The sequence below is a fragment of the Thamnophis sirtalis genome, unplaced genomic scaffold, assembly GCF_051295495.1.
Source record: "Thamnophis sirtalis isolate CommonGarterSnake01/CBP01778 unplaced genomic scaffold, rThaSir2_p1.2 scaffold_6, whole genome shotgun sequence".
Lineage (NCBI taxonomy): Eukaryota > Metazoa > Chordata > Lepidosauria > Squamata > Natricidae > Thamnophis > Thamnophis sirtalis.
Genome location: NW_028261386.1, coordinates 56,212,875 through 56,233,332, shown reverse-complemented (window position 1 = coordinate 56,233,332; position 20,458 = coordinate 56,212,875). Strand labels below are relative to the sequence as shown.

Here is a 20,458-nt window from a genome sequence, read left to right as displayed (position 1 = left end):
TCCTCTTTGAAGCAAGCACCTGCTGCAGCCTAGTCCTCAATGGAGATACCCTTTTTCTATTTGAAGCCTAGAAGAATCAAACAAGTACTCAGTATATGAAAGCCACACTACATTGGACTACACTGGAATTATTGACATGATTGCCCTTATTGCTTCTTTTTTTAAAAGGCTAGAACATGTCCCAATGTTATGAGTGTGTCCCCATAAGTGCTAGTTCCCATCTACTGTAGTGCTAGTACACAGACAGTGTAGACATAAATAACATTCAGTGTCAGATATAAGTCCAGTAAAATGTTGTTGCATCAAAATAGGAATAGGTTTTCAAATAACATTAATGGAGTAGAATAGAGAAGTTACCAAATATTTTGTCAAGTAAGGTAAAAAGATAAGTGTGCTCTATAATATAAGATAAAGGTATTTTATAATAGGTTTGTGAGCATGAAACATGAATGTCACCTATTCTGAGAGTATGAAACCCCCACCACTAAATATGCTATAGTATGTTTTTTTTCAGAATTCTTATTCTTATTCCAAGCACAATAGATTCTATTATTGGTTTGTAACAGTGGTCTTTTTTAATATACAGCAGATAATTTCCCAATCAATTGTTTAATTTTTAATAGCAAAAGTAACATATGCATTCTTAATATTAGAAACTGGAAAAAAATTGTTAACCCAGGGAGTATTACTGGAGAATATTGAATCTACCATATTTTTCGGAGTATAAGACATGTATCTTTTTCCCTCAAAAAAAGAGGCTGAAAATCTGGGTGTCTTATACACTGAATATAGGATTTTTTTGCCTCCTGAAACCCTGTGTCCTTTTGCAAAAATGGCATGCATAGCCTTTAGGAGGCTTCCAGAATTCTCCTGGGGGCTGGGGAGGGCAAAAATGAGCAGAAAGGGGACCATTTTTTGCCTCCCAGCCCCCAGGAGTTCTCTATAAGCTCCTAAAGCTATGCATGCCCTTTTTTGACAAAAATGGGCCCATTTTCATGATAAATGGGCTGTTTTTTGCTCATTTTTGCCCCCCCCATGCCCTTCCAGCCCCCCGGGAGCACTCTACAAGCCTCCTAAAGGTTTTGCATGGCCTTTGTGGACAAAAATGGGCCCATTTTCATGAAAAATGGGCTGTTTTGGGGCGGTCTACACAGTGCAAAACCTTTTTTTAAAAAATTTGCCTCTTCAAAATCTTGGTGCATTTTATACTCCAGTGTGTCTTATACTCTGAAAAATACAGTATTTTGTCCACAACACTGGAGACACCACACAACTTTTTGTTTGGAAAATATATTTCCAGAAATCATCAAGCCACAATTTCCATAATTTGCTAAGTCATTCCATCCCCAAACTGATGAATTTTGTGCATCCCTTCTTAATGTATGTTAATGAATTGTTTTAGATTAGGTAACTCTAAACATAACAGAAATAAAGATAAGTTGTGACATCTTGTAGTAATTACCTATAATGTAGTAGGATACTTTCTTTTCTTTCTGGAAATAACCTGATAGATAGATGTGAATGGATCCACCATTAAATAAACATCCCAGTGTCAAGTAGCATTCTAACTGGCATTAGACATGTAATAGATACACACTCCAATAGCTGAACTGACTTTCAAAATTGTCAAAATTATTATTTTCTTTTTAAAATGTGGCATTTTATTCTTATATGCAGACATCACATAATGCAGCAAATGCAAGGCATAAGCAAGAGATTGGGTTTCAGCTTCCAGTTTCTTGATGAGCATAGATGTTGACAGCTATTTTTCACAAACTAATATAACATCGCCTTATTCTGTTCACCTTTTTACATTCTGACATTTATGTGTTTCATGATTTGGCTACTTGGTCTAAATATGCTTCATGATGATTTTTATTATAATTTTTCTTTGCTGTATTTTGTTGCAGGTACATATTGACACAAAAAGCGCCTCACAGATGTTTGAACTGATCAAGAAGAAGTTGAAGCACACAGATGCTTACCCCTATTTACTGTCTGTACTCCAGCACTGCTTACAAATGCCTTGTAAGTAGATGATTTCTTCTCAAAATCAAAGGGAAAATGCTGTTATATGTAAGAAGTTAGCTGGTAGAGCTAATGATCCATGAGACTGGTACCAATTTCATAATACAGCATGTTGGATTATTACCACATTTTACCATATTGCTATTAGCCAGTCTGGTCTAGTGGTTAAGGCACTAGGTTAGAAAGCAGGAGATCATGAGTTCAAATCCCACTGCAAGCCAGCTGGATGACTTTGGGCCCATCAGCCCAAGCCACCTCACAAGGTCATTGTTGTGAGGGAAATAAGAGGTGGAAGGTGTGTTGGATATGTTCACTGTCTTGAGTTATTTGTGAAAATAATAAATTTGGGATACAAACAAATAAAATCTTTAATGTTTTGGTATGGACAGTAATATCACATCATTGTGGTATTACAACATAGAACATTACAATGTTACAACAAAGGATAAAATCATCTTATTGGAGCAAAATGAACATCGATCTTTTTTTCTTCAGCTAGCAGCTGTCCAATTCCTTGTAGTAGGAATATTTTTCAGCTTTGTTCGAATCCTAAAATGAAGCTGATCTGGACAGATTCAAGGGATATTCTGTAGAAGACTTCCTCAGAAGCGGCAAAAAATGAAGCTTTATTAAAAAAATTTACAAATTTGGATATTGTACAAAAAATAACCAGTCAGTATATCCTTTATTTATCCCTATAAAGATGGTAGAAAAGTTGGAAAGCTACATGGGGTGGAGACTTGGATGGGAAGAGAAAGTAGAGGTATATTCTTAGTAAGGTTCTCCCATTACAGTGTTTTAGAGATAGAAAGGTAAATTAATATTTACTGAAACTATTCTGCTATTCACTGCTGTGTATTAGTCTCCCCCCCCCTCCCCAAGCAGGAAAGATAAAGGTTTTGGTAGAATCTGTAAGCCTTGCAAGAACTATATGTCATTTAAATAGAGAGAACACAACATGAGGAAAATCTGCATTCCCATTAGACTGCTCAGAATGGAACAGTCAGGAGCATTTTCAGATCTGGAAATATAGACCAACTTATTAAAATATTGGTGGAGCATATCCTTCAATCAAATAATCTTGTTTTTTGCCTTTCATTTTCCTGATCACTAGGGTAAGATACATGGCATCCTGATATCTCATTGTTGCCAAAGCAATTTTAGCAGGTGCTTTGGCATGCATCCTGTGATAGGTGATAGCAAAGTGATAGCAAAACACTTAGTCTTACACACTTAATCAAAGATTTTTTTTAATTAAACCAGTACATCCTATCTTTAGTGTGCAGTAGCTGTGCCTGGTACAATAATATGATTTTCCCTTCCAGTTCTCCAGCTAGAACCACTTAATTAGAGGTCCAGAAGAAAATGGTTCCGATACAAAATAGATCCTAGTACTACTTTTCCAAGAAGGGAAAGTAAGATATGACCTGTTATTCTTTTGCAAAGTTGAAAACTAATTCATTAGACAATTTTGATATTCTGGGAAGCTGATTACTCATACATTCTGACCATGCAGTATGGATTCTCTCTCAGACTCACCATTTCCATACAACTAAAAGGAAGGGAGAGATAGATTAGCTCACTACAGAGTTTTTACTGGCTTTCCCAGAGAACGTTTCCCTGTTCCCACTTAAGATCCCCACCCCCACCCGCCAAACATGAAGCAGCCATTTCTTGCTTAACAAGCAATAAAAAGAGAAAAGTTGGATGAAGTCCATCTGGAAACAAAGTTCAACTTGATTAAATTATTAGATTTTTTTTCTTTTTTAAAGGAACAAGAAAGAACGTTTGTGTTAAGGGTCGGAGATATGCAGGTTCCACTCTTAATTAACACAGAATCTTGATGAAAAACAAAACACTAGCCAGATGAACACTCTTGTTCTACTATGGGAAATTCACAGAAAATACTTCATTCCCATCTTACTTCATGGGAACTGATAAATAAAAGGTTCTCAAGCCCTAATTGGAAAAGCAAATTAGTGATTTCTCTGAAGTGTATCGTACAAATTTGGGAATATTAAATTTATTTAACAATCTAGCAACAACTAAATATAGTTTGTTTTCATTCGGAGTTAGCCACTCAAATTTAATCAAAGGTGCTGAGAGCAAATTTACAGTTGCTGACCTTTTGCAGCCCACTTCAAAATTTGGGCTTGACACGTTCAACACATTAATGCAGGGTAGAACTGTTCATACTGGGTCTATTGGCTGCACTTTTCTGCCTCGTGTTTATGTGTCTGAAGGCTGATGTCAGGGTTCCAAATAGCATCCAAAAGTAAATCAGAGTCTGGGGCAAGTTCCAATTTATTAAGAGAGCCATATTGGCACATCTTGGAAAACCAGAATCAAAGCTTCCAGGTTTTCCCACCCAGTTGAAAGTTCAGGATCCTGCCCCAACACCCCCAAGTCCATCACATGGTCCAATCTTCCACTGCCATGAAGAAGAGTCCACCCATCCAGTTCCGGCCAGATGCAGAGACAAAGGATGACCTTGAGTTTCTAAGAAGAATGTTGTTATGGCTACAGATCACTCAACTCCGTATAATCCCCCTTCCCATTTTCCCACAATAGAAAATGAATAGTAGAAAGTGTGGCAGGCCCGAAGCCCAAAAGAAAAGATGGCTTGCAGGCCTGACAGCTGAACAGTTATATCAAGGGTGTCAAACTCATGGTGTCATGTTGCCGTCACATGACATTTCACGATGTTTTTTTTCCTTCACGGAGCTGGGGTGTGTGTGCTCTATGCATGACACATCACATCCCGCTCACAGGCCACCAGTTCGACACCCCTGAGTTACATATATAGGTAGTCCTTGACTTACGACCACAATTGAGCTCAAATTTTTTTTTGCTTAGGGAGAAAGTTGTTAGGTGAATTTTGCCCCATGTTGTGACCTTTCTTGCCACAGTTGTTAAGTGAATCACTGCAGTTGTTAAAGTAACATGGTTGTTAAGTGTATCCGGCATCCCCATTGACATTGCTTGTCAGAAAGTCACAAGACATGATCACATGACCCTGGGATACTGCTATAGTCATAAATATAAGTCAGTTGCCAAGCATCTGAATTTTGACCATGGAGATGCTGCAACATGAAAAATGGTCAGAATGGCATTTTTTCAGTGCCATTGTAACTTTGAACAGTCACTAAATGAACTGTTGTAAATCAAGGGCTGCCTGTATTATAGATATACATCAGAAATAAGGAATCTGGTGCCAAATTTCATGCTTTGAACTTCAGCTCCTGTCAGTCTAAGCCAGTATAATCAATGTCATGAGATTATGAATTAAAAAAAAACTTCTAGAAGGAATCAAAGCATCTTCTATAAGTTACTATGGTATAAATCTCTTCAGCTTGTTTTCAACCTGAAATTGAAACTGAATACTATGGGCAAGCAGAAGCTGCACATATAACAGCATCTATATGGTTTAATTAAAATGTTGAGCAAGAAGTAAAGTGTTCCCCAAAATTATTTGTGGTGTGTGTGTGTGTGTGTGAGAGAGAGAGAGAGGGGGGGAGGGAGGGAGGGAGGGAGAGAGAGAGAGAGAGAGAGAGAGAGAGAGAGGGAGGGAGGGAGGGAGGGAGATGTTAGCCTTGCTAGAGTTCACATGATGGTAGGTTTAGATAGATATAAAAAATTGCTTTGAGTGAAAAATAGTAACTTGAAAAAGTTTTTAAAAAATCTTATTTGGTCATTGCAGGACTATTTCAAATATTCAGGCTTATGATCCATAATCCTCAGGTCAAGAACTGAAGTGTGCAATAGTTTATTTTTAATTTTAAAAAGGACTTACTTAAGAGGGAATACTTAGCAGGCTCTGTTTTTCATTTCAGAGGTTCTTCCCCCTTTTTTTCCAATTAAATTTACTGGTAAGTAAAAGCCCACTTTCCATAAGGTGGAACTTATTGGCCACATCATGTTTTGGGATAACTTGAATATCTTTCTATAAATTTTCCTTTGGAAGTCATAGAAAAGCATAGGAAGTAGATAATAGAAATTCATTTATTTTTAAGCATTATTCATTTTTTATTTCACCTTTTTCTCTGGGAAACCAAGTTTTCCTGTCATTTTGAGTTCATAATCAATTGAGAATAATTCTAATCAAAGGAGAACTGAAGTAAGTTCATAAGCACAATTGTAGTTTCATTTAGCAATTACTTTATTCAATAACTGAGTAGCTGGTCCCAATTGTCACTAAATGAGGATTACTTGTAAATATATTTTTCATATGTGCTCATTTATAATATTCAAAGAAATTGCTTTCAGAGGCTTGTGATTAGATCTCTAAGTTTCCTTACTGGTGTTTGTGATTGCAGATAAAAGGAATGGGGGAACTTTTCAACAATGGCAACTTTTAGACAGGATACTGCAGCAAATTGTTCTTCAGGATGAACGAGGGAATGATCCAGATGTATCCACTTTGGAAAACTTCAATGTCAAGAACATCATTAAGATGTAAGAAGCATTAGTCAAAATAATATCTACATTTTTGCCCAGTAAAATTTGCATTAAACTATACTATAACATTTTTCAATAAAGAATTAACTTTATCTAAAAGGCTAACAGCAATAACAACCATGTTTTCCCCAAAATAAGATAGGGTGATAAGAAAATAAGACCCTATCTTATTTTTTGTTGACCCCCAAAATAAGTACTTGGTGTTATTTTCGGGGAGGTCTTATTATTTTTGAGGTGCAGGAGGCGGCAAGCATGGTCTGCTGCTGTGTTGCAATATTTTTGGGGAGGGCTTATTTTAGCACATGCGCGCAAAAGCCTGATTGGGCTTATTATATGGGAAGGTCTTATTTTCAGGGAAACAGGGAAGAAATGAGCTTATTATCCTATTAGTTCCTAATACGTTTCTATTCTAGGAATATTTCTATTTAAGTTTTTTTGGCAATGGGCTTTAAGTAATTTGACTTTATCTTAATTCAGGTTGGTAAATGAAAATGAAGTGAAACAATGGCGAGATCAAGCAGAGAAATTCCGGAAAGGTATGTGGTTATTTCAGAGTTGGGGGGGGAAATGGAATTTAGACATGTAACTTCAGGTAATCTAGAAAAGGACAAAGCTCAGGGATTGTGTTTTATTGTATTACAAGTTTACCGATGGTAAAGAGCAGCTGACAATGCCTTTTAACATTAGACTGATCTCCCTATTTTGAGTGCCAGTCTCATAAAAAAAAATGCTGATTTTCAGTCTAAAGGTTTTTTTTAATACATCTATAGTAATCCACATCAGTATTTTAACGAAACGCTCTTCTCCCCCTATCACTTTATAGTTTAGGTTCTCTGGATTTATTTTACATTTTGGTTGCTTGCAATTATTTAGTTTTCCCTCTACTGTTCGTAGAACATGTTGAACTGATGAGCAGGCTAGAGAAGAAAGAAAGGGAATGTGACATAAAAACCCAAGAGAAAGATGAAATGATGAAGACACTGAATAAAATGAAGGACAAGCTGCAAAGAGAATCCCTGGAGCTTCGCCAAACTCGGGATCAAATGAGCGATCTTGTTGTTCAACTGAATGAATTTTCGGTAGGATACAGGCCCTTTTACTTCTCTTTCCCTAATTTACTTAAACAGAAATATAAGGTTTGAGGTTTTCTGTGGAGAAGGCAACATGTATGGCAACTTATATTGCCAGTGTTTTTAATTCATTCTTGGTCATTGATTCTGTTTTGTTTTGATTTATTTTGATTTATTTTATTTTATTATTTTATTTTATTTTTTTCATTCAATATGAGTGCTTTGTTATGAGTGTTTTGTTTTGATTTGTTTTGATTTTTTTTCATTCAATATGAGTGCATGATGGTATATCATGTTTTAATTAGTAGAAAGTGTCTACAACATATTCAGTCTATTGGCAGAAAGATTAGATTAGAATAGAATAGAATAGAATAGAATAGAATAGAATTCTTTATTGGCCAAGTGTGAATGGACACACAAGGAATTTGATTTTGGTGCATATGCTCTCAGTGTACATAAAAATACAACATATTAATATTAAGATGGTTACAAAATTGCAATCCAAACATCTCAAACAATCCACTCTCCTCCAATGCCCGGAGAACATCAAGTTTCCAGAATGTCAACAGGGTGGGGGGGAAACCACATTTCAGAGGGCAAGGACCATTGCACAGAAATCTGGCTCTTGAAAAGGATTGCTGTTTAATTGAAGAGATCTGGAGTATGTCCACTATGCCAGATTGTACTAGCCAAGCTGAAACCATGGGAAATAGATGATTGCTCAGATAGCTATATCCTATGGCATTTGGACTTTACAGATGATAGCCAGCACCTTGAATTGCACCCAGCACTATACTAACAAGCCAATGCAGTTAATGAAGCAGAGGTGTCACATGGATATGTCATGGCAAGCCCATCACTGCATTTTGGAATGGCTGGAGCTTCTGAGTGTTTTTTTAAGGGAACTCCCATGCAGAGTTCATTGCAGTCCTGAATGTCCACTCCAAAAAGAGGCATGACTGGCATGCTAGATGGAGCTGTCCAGAGATCCTCTGGGTCACAGTTCTACCTGCTGCCTACTTTTTAAATTGAAGCTTTGAGTCTAAACCCCCAGGTTTCCTACCACTCCTGTATGAGAAAATGCAACCCCATCCAGAAGTAGATGGAAAATCCTCAAAAGGTTCAGAGCTGCTTGATTATTTTAGGACTGAGCTTGAGTGTTTTTCTACTTAATCTGGCTATGATAGCCTCCCTTGGCTGATCTGGGGTGAAATATATATTGTAATTAAGTATTATCACCACACTGATAATAAATACCTAGTTCCAAACCAATGGATGACCTCACTCATTGATTTAATCTTTATGTTAAAAGGGAAGAGTGTTAAGTCCTGTGGCACCCCATAAAGGAGGGATAAAAAAACAGCCTTTTCCCCAACACCTATTAAAATATGTGAAGAAGGAAGAGAACCAGCGTAATACAGTCCTCTCAATTCCCAGACATCAGAGTTAGCCCAGATGGATACTGTCACTTGTATCAATGTCCCAATCCAATTACACCTCTGCTACAGGTCATCAGGAAATATGATCAAGGCTGTCTCAGTACTGAATCCTGTCCTGAATCCCAAATGGAATAGGTCTAGATAATACAATCCTCCCAACATCCTCTGAAACTGCCACCTTCTCATGCCCTATCCTAAAAAATGAAGGTTAGGGACAGAATAATTATCTAAAATAATTGGTTTCAGAGAGAGCCTTTAGAGGACCATAGCTTGGTTTAAGACTGCCAACACCATTATATGGACTCAAAACTACTTGTCACTTTTCCGGACATCTTACTGAGACATTAGGGACGTGGCTGCAGTATTTTTTTTATTATCAGGGCAACCTGGTCTACCCAAATATGGGACGGAGCATATTGCTTCCGCTTTTGTCTTTCAGCCCCAATCCAGGAGTCAGTCATTTTTGCATCAAACTATGTTTGTGTTAAATTTATATTTACTGACAAAGAAATAAAGGGAGACTAATATAGATCTATTTCAAATTATTTAACTCTCATCAGCTAGCCATATGCTTCTGAGATTTGAACCCAGAGCTGCTTACATATTAGGTAGATGTATTAACCTCTAAGACACAGGCTCTTTTACCTTTGTTGGCTATACCAGGGAGAGATTAAGTGTTTTTTTATCAGGGCAACCTGGTCTACTCAAATATGGGATGGAGCATAATGCAGTACTGCAGGCTAATTCTGTTGACTGCTGACTGCCAGCAGTTCTTCCTGACCAGCTCAAGGTTAATTCAGCCTTTTATTCTTCTGAGGTTGGTAAAATGGGAGCCCAAATTGTTGGGGTCAATATGCTGACTCTGTAAACTGCTTAGGGAGGACTGAAGGACACTGTGAAGCAGTATATAAGTCTAAGTGCTATTGCTGATTAGCCAAAATATTCCTCATAAAAGCCCTGTAGATTATCCAGGTTTCCATACCTACCTGTCAAGGACTAAATGACCCTTAAAAGGGATATATTTTAAAAAATTGACATTTTGTGACTCTTACCACCATGAAGTCATCACTAATATGATTCTTAAAATGTTTGATGAGGGGGTGTTATATTTTTGGTAATGCAATTAAAAACTAGTATGTTTTTACTAATTGCTCTCAAATAATCCTTTCTTTTCCCAGCAAGGGAATAGTACATTCCCAATTCCTCCTCAACTTCCACCTGGTGGACCATTTTCTTTGTCCTCTTCTCTACGATCATCAGAGATTTTGCCACCGCCTCCCCCACCTCTTCCTTTCTCCAGCTGTCCTCCTCCAGCTCCACCACCACCTCCAGGTGGACCTCCACCCCCACCTGGAGCACCTCCGTTCTTCAATGTCAGTCTGCCTCCAGTTTCTTCCACCACCACCACTACTACGTTCAGCAACAGTGAGATTAGCCTAAAGAAAAAATCAATCCCGCAGCCATCTCATCCACTGAAATCCTTCAACTGGGCCAAATTGAGTGAGGTAAAATTCAAAAATGCTATTTTTGTTTAGCTTCCTATTGATTGAAAAGTTGGAGAAGATTGGAATGTTGAAGATTGTGCTAAGGTAGATATACAATAAGAACCCAGTTTTAAGTGCAAAACTGATACTTATTTATTAAAATTATATGATTATATACATAAAATTGCATGAGACACACACAGAGATATGTCACTGACAGATAGCTAAGATGGCAGATATTGGAAAATCCAATCAACTCAAGTATAGGCACTAAGTACCAGATCCATAGAAACGGTTCTACCATACTAGACAGAACTCAAGGTGCAGACTATACAGAGATTTCAGAGAAGTCCAAAGCATAGTGGCAGAATGTAAGAATTCAGGCAGGAACATTATATATGAAACAACACAATGAAGTAGCTGGCATTGTGTAGAGGAACATCTGCAAAGTCTATGGGCTAGACTCTCCCAAGTCCAGATGGAGAGAATCTGTGGGACTTCCAGAACCAGATGGACAGTTAAGTACTGGTTATGATAAGTTACCAATGCTAAGTGCAGTGCCATCAGGAAAAAGGAGTATGGAGAAGTACCATGGTCTGAAGGAAGAACTAGAGGGGATGTGGAAAGTAAACAGCAAAGTGGTCCCAGTGATGATAGGAACACTTGGGACTGTGACTCCTAAGCTGGGAGAGTGGCTCCAACAGATCCCAGGAACAACATCAGAGCTCTCTGTCCAGTAGATGCTGCACAGTGCTAAGATACTCCGCAGCAGCCTCAGACTCCCAAAGCTCTGATAGAGAACCCGAGATTCAAAAAGATACGTATCACCCATAAGGGTGAGAAGGGATTTTTTTCTACACACAGACCCACACATCAACTTAAGATATATTTTGAAAGTAAGGCCGATTAGTTTTGAGATGGAAAGAATTTTGTAATTAAATTTCATTACAAAATTCACCACAAAGCTTCTAATACTGCAATCCTGTAATTTAAACATTTTAGCAGAGAGAGAACACACTGACATTTCAAAATACATTCTTCAGTCAATCCTATTTAAATGTTCCTTCCTCCCCCATGTCAAACTCTAGCAAAAACATTCTTTCCACATTGCATGTGGAAGTGTTAGCATTTAAAATTTTATCATGTGTTTACCCAAACACATGCAAATGCCATGGTGTTTATATATACTGTATACCCATGGTCTGCTGGAGCTCTTGTGCAGTGTGTTTTCAAGCAAGCCTTTTTGGAAGGAAGCATTTAACTTTGCAGTTTCCACCAAAATGGATGGAGTGTTTGTGTTGGGGGTAGGATTGGTGGCAGTGAAAAACAGGCGGAAAAGTTTGAGACAGCCCTGGGGCTAGAACGCTTACAGAGACTGAATGACATGCAATGCTCTGAACAACTGATTCTTTGCATAACCATGTATGAGCATAATCTCCCTCTTCTAGTTACAAATCAATGTAGCTCTTCCTTCTAAAGGAGTACCCAGCCTACCTTTTGCGCAGTACACTTGTTTTCATCCAACTCTACAACTGCCCCCACCTCCTAATTTCCGTCACCCCTATTACTCTTCGGCCATTAAAAAATGCAGATAGAATACTGTCTGTGTTGAATTTGGGTAGCTGCCTAGAAATCCATGCTCCTTTTAAGACTCCCAAGTCACTGAGGGCTCAGCTCAGGCATGTGGAATAAGTGTCCTGGGACCTTTGGAATGCTGCAAGAATGCGCTCTCTCTCTTCTCACTTACTCTCCTTTTCTTTTCAAATATGATGAAGTGAAATATTTGCTGCTCCTCCTGTTCTTGTCTTTCACAGCCACGTGGGGCTATGGGAGACCATGAGAGTGAGTTTTATTTTCAGGAATTGGTACTTGGGGGTGGGGATGGGGGAAGAAAGTTACATGCACATACACAAACATGCTGAACCATGAGAGAGACAGATGTTTCTTTTTAGTTTACAGTGACCAAAAGCTTCTCCTTCCCTCTGGTTAACAGTGGAGACAGCTGTATTGATAAATAGGGGTTAGAGAATGAATAAATAAGCAGTTTTGGAGCATGCAGTAATAGTTTGAATTTGGAGAGGAATGCTTTGATTGTGTTTGCCATAATTTGCAGGGTTTGTAGTAGCTACCAAAACTAGGGTGGAACTTCAGTAATAGTATTTAATATTTAGGAAATTTAGTATGTAAGTTATTTTTTCATATGGCTTATACTGAGTTATATCAGTGCATTGCAGGTGCCTGCCAGGTGCAAAAAGAGGGAAAAATTACGTTGGCTTGCAAGATAGTATCTAGATTGGAAATCCTTGCTTACTATATATGCAATAATAGGTGGAATACCAGGATTTATCAAAACTAGAATATTTGATTATGTAAAATTGTTCTTGTTTCCCTTGAATAATATTCCATGCATATGCAGAGTTAACATAGGAACAGGAAGCTGAGATTCTACTTGATTTGTAAACTTTCTTTTTGTGGAAGGTAATGGATAAACTTTCAGTCATACGATCCCTCACACTATAAACTGGGATTTATAGTACAGCATTTTTTCCCCAAAAAACATTGAAGGTATGTCTATTTTTTCCAGGGTTGTATACATTTCAGTGGCTCTATAAATGAATGAATGAATGACATACATACTACACTATACATACTATATAGTTCTTGTTACAACCACACATTCAGTGATTGTTGAAACCTGTGAAGTTCTGACTGCTACAATGTCCCTGTTTTTCATGTCTAGCTTACAATTATGCTGTCACAGCAAGCTGCATGCATGTTCTTGTGATTTCCAGTGTTCCCAGCTGGCTTCTCACAAGCAAAACCAATTGGGAAGCCAGCAGGAAGTCATGCCTAATGAAGGCATGAGGACTTCTGAACTGTTATGGCTAAGTGACACAGTCACATGACTTCATACTTTACAACTGTGTCATTTAGCAATGGACATTCTGGTCCCAATTGCTTTCATAAGGGATAGATAGATAGATAGATAGATAGATAGATAGATAGATAGATAGATAGATAGATAGATAGATAGATAGATAGATATATAGATGATAGATAGATATAGATATACAGTTATAGATATATGCTCATTGAATCACACATTCTAAACTTTTCTATGTTCTTTTCTTATCTTACAATTTGTATTCTATAAGTACTATAGCTATTCCTATTTCTTGTATGTTTCTTACAATAATGTCTATCATTTTATTTCCTTCCTCTCCTACACCTAATGTAGGGAGCTAATGACCCCAGCTTAGTTTATTCCTCTCCTTTGTTGCCTTCCCACTTAGGATGTGTAAAACCAAAAGTTATATTCTTCTCAGTCTGACTTCTGGCTATCTTTTAGCCATCCAAGATTTGGTTGATGGTTGGCGTTTTTCAGGCTCTTCAGCCAGGCATCTGTTGCCTCTGGCCTGAATTGCTGCTGAGACTTTGGCATCTCTCTGTTTTTGACTCAGAAGGAGAAAGTTTGCTATCCCTGCTGTGAACTATTGTCACTATTACAGAGGTTGGCATGGCTGCCTGGCTCTGCAGCTGCTCTCACTCTTGGCCCTATTGCTGCTCACGGTTTTCTTCTACTCATGCTTCTGAAATGAATCCCATTTCTTTGGCCCCTTCAGCCACCCTTTGCAGATAACTCCAGGCCTCCAGCCAGTTTTGTTCTGAGCTTCTCCTGAGAAGAGAAGCTTCTCAGCTCATTCCACAACTCCTTCTTGTAATAATGTCTTCACTCCCCCTGCAATACCCATTTCTTCCTGACACTCCTATGAACCTCTTTTTTGTTGCTGGAGATATGGTGTGTGCCGGGCAATTCAGCCGCAAGTTCCGGGGGGGGGGGGGGAAGTAATGTGCCTGGAAAGACTGTAGCAAAAGTCTCCTACCACAGTCTATGGAGAGAGAGAAAATGACATCAGAACAAATTGAAGAATAAAAAAAAGGAATATAACCAGTGTGTCTTAATGGGAAAGTTTCCAGAGGTTTAATTTTCGATACCTGCTGTTTTCATGTGATAAATTTAGTGAGCTTTAAGGGACTTGGGCTTCATTTTTAAGCAGTCAATTCTGGATTATATTTTTGATTGTAGTCATCTCCACTAGTGTCTTCCCCTGTTGCTCATAAAGATGTGCAGAGTAAAATATGTCCCAAGGTCATTTTCCATATTCTGGTTTTATGTCTCATTCAAAATTATAAACTAGACAGACCAGAACACTCTATAACAGCTCTGAGTGAATTTAACAGAGACAAAGCAGAAAATTTTGCAGTTCTCAATGGAAACTTACTTTGTAATATAAGCCATCCTTATAAGCCAAAAAGTGACTTCAGGAGAGTCCAAAGGCATTGACTGTTTTGCTTTTGTCTTTATTTTTTTGGCCTGGATTTTCTCCAAAAGTTGCATCTTCTTTTAATCATGTTCTGTCCATTGAGTTCTTTCTGACCCCTTTTAGCTTCTCAAAATAATGCATTTTTCTCTTGTTTCTTTAATAAGAGTGAGTGGGAGATAGAATCTGTTCTTAATTAGTTTAATAACTAAGTGGTAATGCACTTTACTATGGGAGTGCCTATTGTGAGCTTCAGTTCAGGAGCTAGGAGTGTCATATTTTTAGTCAGTCTGGACCCCAACATACCACATGCTGGTCAGCTTTCCTCCTCCTTCCCCCTCTGCTTTTTCTTTCTTAAATGTATTTTTTTAAATTTTCTAAAATTTCTGGTTTTTGTTTGCTTTAAAATGTTTTTAGAATAAAATGTATTTTACCCAAAGTATCTCAGATATTATTTAATAAAGTGTTAGACAAATGATTTGCAATCAACTACCATGTTTCCCCAAAAATAAGGCAGGGTCTTATTTTCTTTTGACCCCTGAAATAAGTGCTTGGTCTTATTTATTATTTTTGAGGTGTAGGAGGCGGTGAGCGTGGTCATCTCACAGCTGCTGCTATGTTGCAATATTTTCAGGGAGGCCCTAGTTCAGGGGAGTGCTTATTTTAGTGCATGCACTTAAAAGCCCGATTGGGGTTATTATCTGGGGAGGTCTTATTTTCAGGGAAACAGGGTATGAAAAGAAAAAAATGAGGGAAGCAATGCTCTTAAGTATTACTTTTAATAGTGTTTTGCCTTTGTGTGTATTTGGGAGTTGAAGATGGAACAATGATAGATATGTGAAAATTGTGATTCACTAGAATGTTGTAAGGCTAGCCACATTTACATATACATCTCTTTGAATTTTAGGAAAAGATACATGGTACAATCTGGCATGAAATTGATGACATACGGGCTTTCAAGATGCTAGATTTGGAAGATTTTGAAAAAATGTTTTCAGCCTATCAAAGACATCAGGTGAGACATTTCAATGCTATTTCCCTCATTCCAGGTTCTGAATTCTCTATGTTCCTCTATAAAAATGGTTTCAGTATTTAGTGCACCAACAGAGAAGCAAGCAGTAGGAAATGTCTTTTCATGGATATGATATTTCCAGGATAAACAGATTGGCTCCAGATTTGAGTATGCCAAGTAAATAGCATTCTGGATGGCACCCTCTTTTATTGGTGGACACTTAATTTACCTGGTGTTGATGACTGGAGATGGGGTGCCACAGCGCTAGGCTCTGTTTCCTGTTTCTGTGTTATATCATTCTGAGCATCATTCTGAGACACTGAGACATAAAATGGTGCATTGACCAAAATACCTAGTGGTAATGAGAATGTTGGCCAGTAAAGTTGGTCAGGTTAGCCACTGAGCCTGACTAGTACAGGTCCTGCGTGAGCAGGGTGTTGGACTAGATGACTTCCAAGGTCCCTTCCAACTCTGTTACTGTTAAGTAGACAAGTTTAATGTAGTTTCAACAAGTGCCTCAGTTTTAACAGTTTTTGATACTGGTCTTGGAGGTAAACTATGTTATTATTACATTACATTTTGTTTGCCATAATGTCTGCCTTTAGTGGAAAAATATAGTACTTGGCATTACCAATCTGATTTGTGGTTGCAGTTGTTATATGATGAGTAGTGGTGTTTAGTGTAGTTTGGCATTGGCTTGCTTTGATTTGGTCTGGTCTGGTCTGGTCTAGTCTAGTAATTCAAATTTATTAGTCACCCAACTCAAATGGAATATTTTTAGTCGTTTTTCACTTGTCTTGTTAATGATGTTAATTCCATTTCCCCTCTCATTTTGTAATACAGTTTCTTCTTAGCCAATAAATCTTGCATAATAAATTTAGATTGGCTCAGCCTTGTGTTTGGCTTACTTCATTTTCTTTACTTTTCTTTCTTATACTTATGCTTTACTTTCATTTTCTTATAATAGATTATAATGGATATTTAATGCTAACAGTAGTGACATACTTTTAATAGCAGCTGTACAGTATCCCCCCTCCTTTTTTTTGGAAAGTGGATTGCCCTCATGCTGTCTTTCTCTCATAAATGAGACTCAACTGGATAGATCACTGGGATTTTAACTTTTTCCTCCTTCTTTTCCAAATTCTTTCTTAGCTATTAAATTATATTTTGAAAACATGCTTTCTCCCAGTTGTCTGATTTACAAATGCTAGTCCAAAGATGGGCTGGAAGTTCAGCTTTTCTTCTCCAATAATATAAAACAGTGGTGCTACACTGTATGGAACTGTTGAAAGACTTTAATAAATTAGTCCAGAAAAACTGACCTGACTCCGGTACCTTTCCATTTCCCTTTGGAAATGAACCATTTAATTTTCAGGACTCCTAAAAGATTCAGATTCATTTTTATTGCTAAAAAGCACACGAAAATGAGTGGGCCACTTCTGAATCAATGGGTAAAGTTTGGTTCCCATTCACTGACAAATGACCTCTTATCACTTCTTGTCAACCACAAAACTGTAATAACCAAGTTTGGGACAGGCTAAGGCCATTATGGCGAACCTATGCCACACGTACCAGAGGTGGCATGCAAAGCTCTCTGTGTGGGCATGCTCTTCCAGATTCTGTCACGCGCATGCACACTGGAACCCGGAAGTGCAGCTGGCCACCATGCACATGGGCACCAACCAGCTGCTCTCTTCCGGGTTCCGGCATGCACACGCTCCAGTTGGCAATCAGTGCCAAAAAGGTTAATCATCACTGGGCTAAGGATTTATACCAAATTGAGATTATGTTCCTGGTATGTTTCCATCTGATTAAGCCAATTTAGAGATTTAGATAGTTAATTGAAGACTTCCTGTCTTGTCACAGGAAATAGATTGGAACTGGATCATGATTCTGCAAGTTTTAAGATATGATGAAAATGAGGTTTGCTTGTCTAAACAGATCAGTTCTATTCATTCACCGGCTTTAAACCTCAGCCAAATGAAGCAAAACTCAGCAAATCCCAGAGTGATTTGGTGGTGGGGGGAGGGTGTTGCATGCATGAGCATGAATGAGACATTTCTTTTTCTTGCTGCAGTTAATATGATATTGTATTTGGTCCCCCCGGCTTCTTTTCCTGTAAACGACTTCTTTTTTTTAAGAAAAGACAAAGAGTCTGTTCTTCATTCCATACAAAAGTATTTGCTGTTTGTTATATACTAAGAAGGCAACGTTAAACAGGAATAGAATTTTACTCCAAGGTCTCTCATTGATTCTTTTATGATGTTGAAAAGGCCAGTTTATTATTTTATAACATCACTTACAAAATTAAAAAAAGAAAGTATGGAGAAACCTTGTTTGTTACCTATAAAATCCAGTTAACTGTTATCTTTAGAATCTCTATAGAAAAGGGACAAATTTTGCATAGTTCACTAATAGCTTTTGTGTCTATGGAAGGGAGAACAAACTGTGATGCATTTCATCTTTCATTATTTTAATAGTATCATGTTAGCCAGGGCGTCAATAGAAGATCAAATATTATTGCTTTGATAAACTCTGTACCTTTTTATTGCTGTTGCTAACTGTTGGCATGTTTCCTTCTCTATTATCTTCAACTGTTGCCTGAGTAGGACCTGTTAACTAATCCTTCCTCCTCCTGTAAGCCGGTAAGTATTACTGCCTGTCCCCTTTCTGACTTTGCCGATTTCTTTTCCAGTCTTTAGATCACGAGATCCATCTGTAACTTCATAATCCACTTTGTTTATTGCATGAGTAAACCTTATCTTTCATCTGTATCTATATAGCTGTTTCTGTGACTAAGACAAAGGATTGCCTTGCATGAATTTTGAGAGATAGATATTAAAATTCAGTCTGCTTTTGTGTATCCAAGCCCACATGAGTAAGTGAGAGATATAGGAGATGGCACTGTCAGTTTTGTTTACGAGACAGAATAGTCTTTACTTACCTCTTGCAAATAATCCTGTTACTTTTATTTGCTAAAGAAGGGGTCTTGAGTTTCAATTGTTAATGGGAGCATCTTTTGAGTTGAGTTATGTCATGGATGAATAGAAGAGGGAGGTGAATTCAATGATTCTTCCTCTTTCAGCTTCTCATTTCTTAGAATATCTGCTCCATTAAACAGAAGATCTTCTGGAACAGTATGAAATTTTAGGTATTTGGTTGTATTCTTAGAATATCTGCTCCATTAAACAGAAGATCATCTGGAAGAGCATGAAATTTTAGGAATTTGGTTGTATTTTTATTTATTTGCTGGCTTCTATGTACTACCCCATGCCAATATGACACTCAGTGACTTGTATTCTTATAATAAAAAGATCGCAAAAGTAAATCTCAAAAGTAGTTCACCATGAAAATACCTGATTGATACTAGATCGTTTCTTAGCATCCTAGTATTCATAGTGATTTTTTTTTAAAAAAACCCAAGCAATAAAGAGAAACTGAGAAAAAAGCAAGCAAGAAAGAAATAATCCTAAATCTAACCTTAGCTTGACAATTGAAAAACCTCTTGAAAGAAGGCAATATCAAATAATTCTGCATTGCTGCCAAGAAGTCTATAAAGCTGTGTCCTTTGTAGCCACTAGAAATTAATTCAACTTAATTTCCTTCAATTTTTAAGGAGTTGTAGTGGAAAGTTAAATCAACAAACTTGTTTCTCCTTACCTCTCCAACATCCTTTTCTTAATCGCAATCCTATCCATAAAGTCAAAGGTTATTTTACTTACCAGGTGCCAATACAATCCCTGTGGTATCTCCTAATAGTATTGTTCCTATTATTATTGTAATATTATTGTTTTGAACATACTTTATTTATTTGGATTCAAGTTTACCGTATATCATGTGTCATAATGCATGTCACTGTGTGTGTGATGTGTTCTTTATTTAATTATACTTTTCAGGCAATCCCATTTATAGCAAAGGCAATAAGATAGGGACCTTAGATGCACATATGTATGCATGCATGCTTACACATATACAGTTGGTTGCCTGTTGCACTTACATCTGGATTTGTAAGGAAAAACAAATGAGGAAATAACCCATGTTTATATGGTTTCTTATTTTTTAAAAAGTTTTATTTTTATAGCATTGCAATCCTACAACTTTGGTGGATTTCCTCCCACGCTGACTACTTTGGATATGATGTACTGTCCACCTAGTATTCCTTCTCAGTATTGCATTGACCGAAAAATGGACAAGAAAAAAGAAATAATTCCACATTTTTTAAACTATTTGTAGAAGGAAATGGGATCAACTGAAGACTTATACTTATCCAGTCGAAAGGTGAAAGAGCTTTCTGTGATTGATGGCCGGAGAGCACAAAATTGTGTCATCCTCCTTTCCAAGTAAGTTTACTGTCTTGTGCATTTCCTGGAATTTCAGTTTGTTGGTATACAGAAAGGATGCAAATAGAATTCCTATTTGACTGCTGCCATTCCAAACATTTTAGACCAGAATCTGTCTCTGAAATGTTCTTGAGGAATGAAAGATGTTTAGGTTTCTCTCCAATATCAACTTTGATCAATTCTGTCTTTCACATTAATACAAATGCATCAGCTTGGAATTTAAACTAATTTGTGATATAAACACTTAACAGGGATTTACATAGCTTGGCAGTTTGTATGCCTTGAATTTTTAAAATCTAAATATT

At 37.4% G+C, this 20,458-nt stretch overlaps 1 protein-coding gene across 4 annotated transcripts in view; it reads left to right on the top strand.

Moving 5' to 3' along the window:
• Window positions 1-20,458, top strand: part of DAAM2 (dishevelled associated activator of morphogenesis 2) — a 207,987-nt gene that overhangs the window by 143,030 nt on the left and 44,499 nt on the right. For 3 of the 4 annotated variants that reach the window (XM_087717909.1, XM_087717908.1, XM_087717910.1), the window contains exons 10-17: window positions 1,911-2,028; window positions 6,345-6,483; window positions 6,964-7,022; window positions 7,381-7,565; window positions 10,174-10,500; window positions 15,709-15,816; window positions 18,423-18,458; window positions 20,047-20,153. In XM_087717909.1, coding sequence (XP_087574035.1) covers window positions 1,911-2,028; window positions 6,345-6,483; window positions 6,964-7,022; window positions 7,381-7,565; window positions 10,174-10,500; window positions 15,709-15,816; window positions 18,423-18,458; window positions 20,047-20,153 — 1,079 coding nt within the window. The remainder of the gene's footprint in view (window positions 1-1,910; window positions 2,029-6,344; window positions 6,484-6,963; window positions 7,023-7,380; window positions 7,566-10,173; window positions 10,501-15,708; window positions 15,817-18,422; window positions 18,459-20,046; window positions 20,154-20,458) is intronic. The other variant, XM_087717911.1, reaches the window with a different exon arrangement.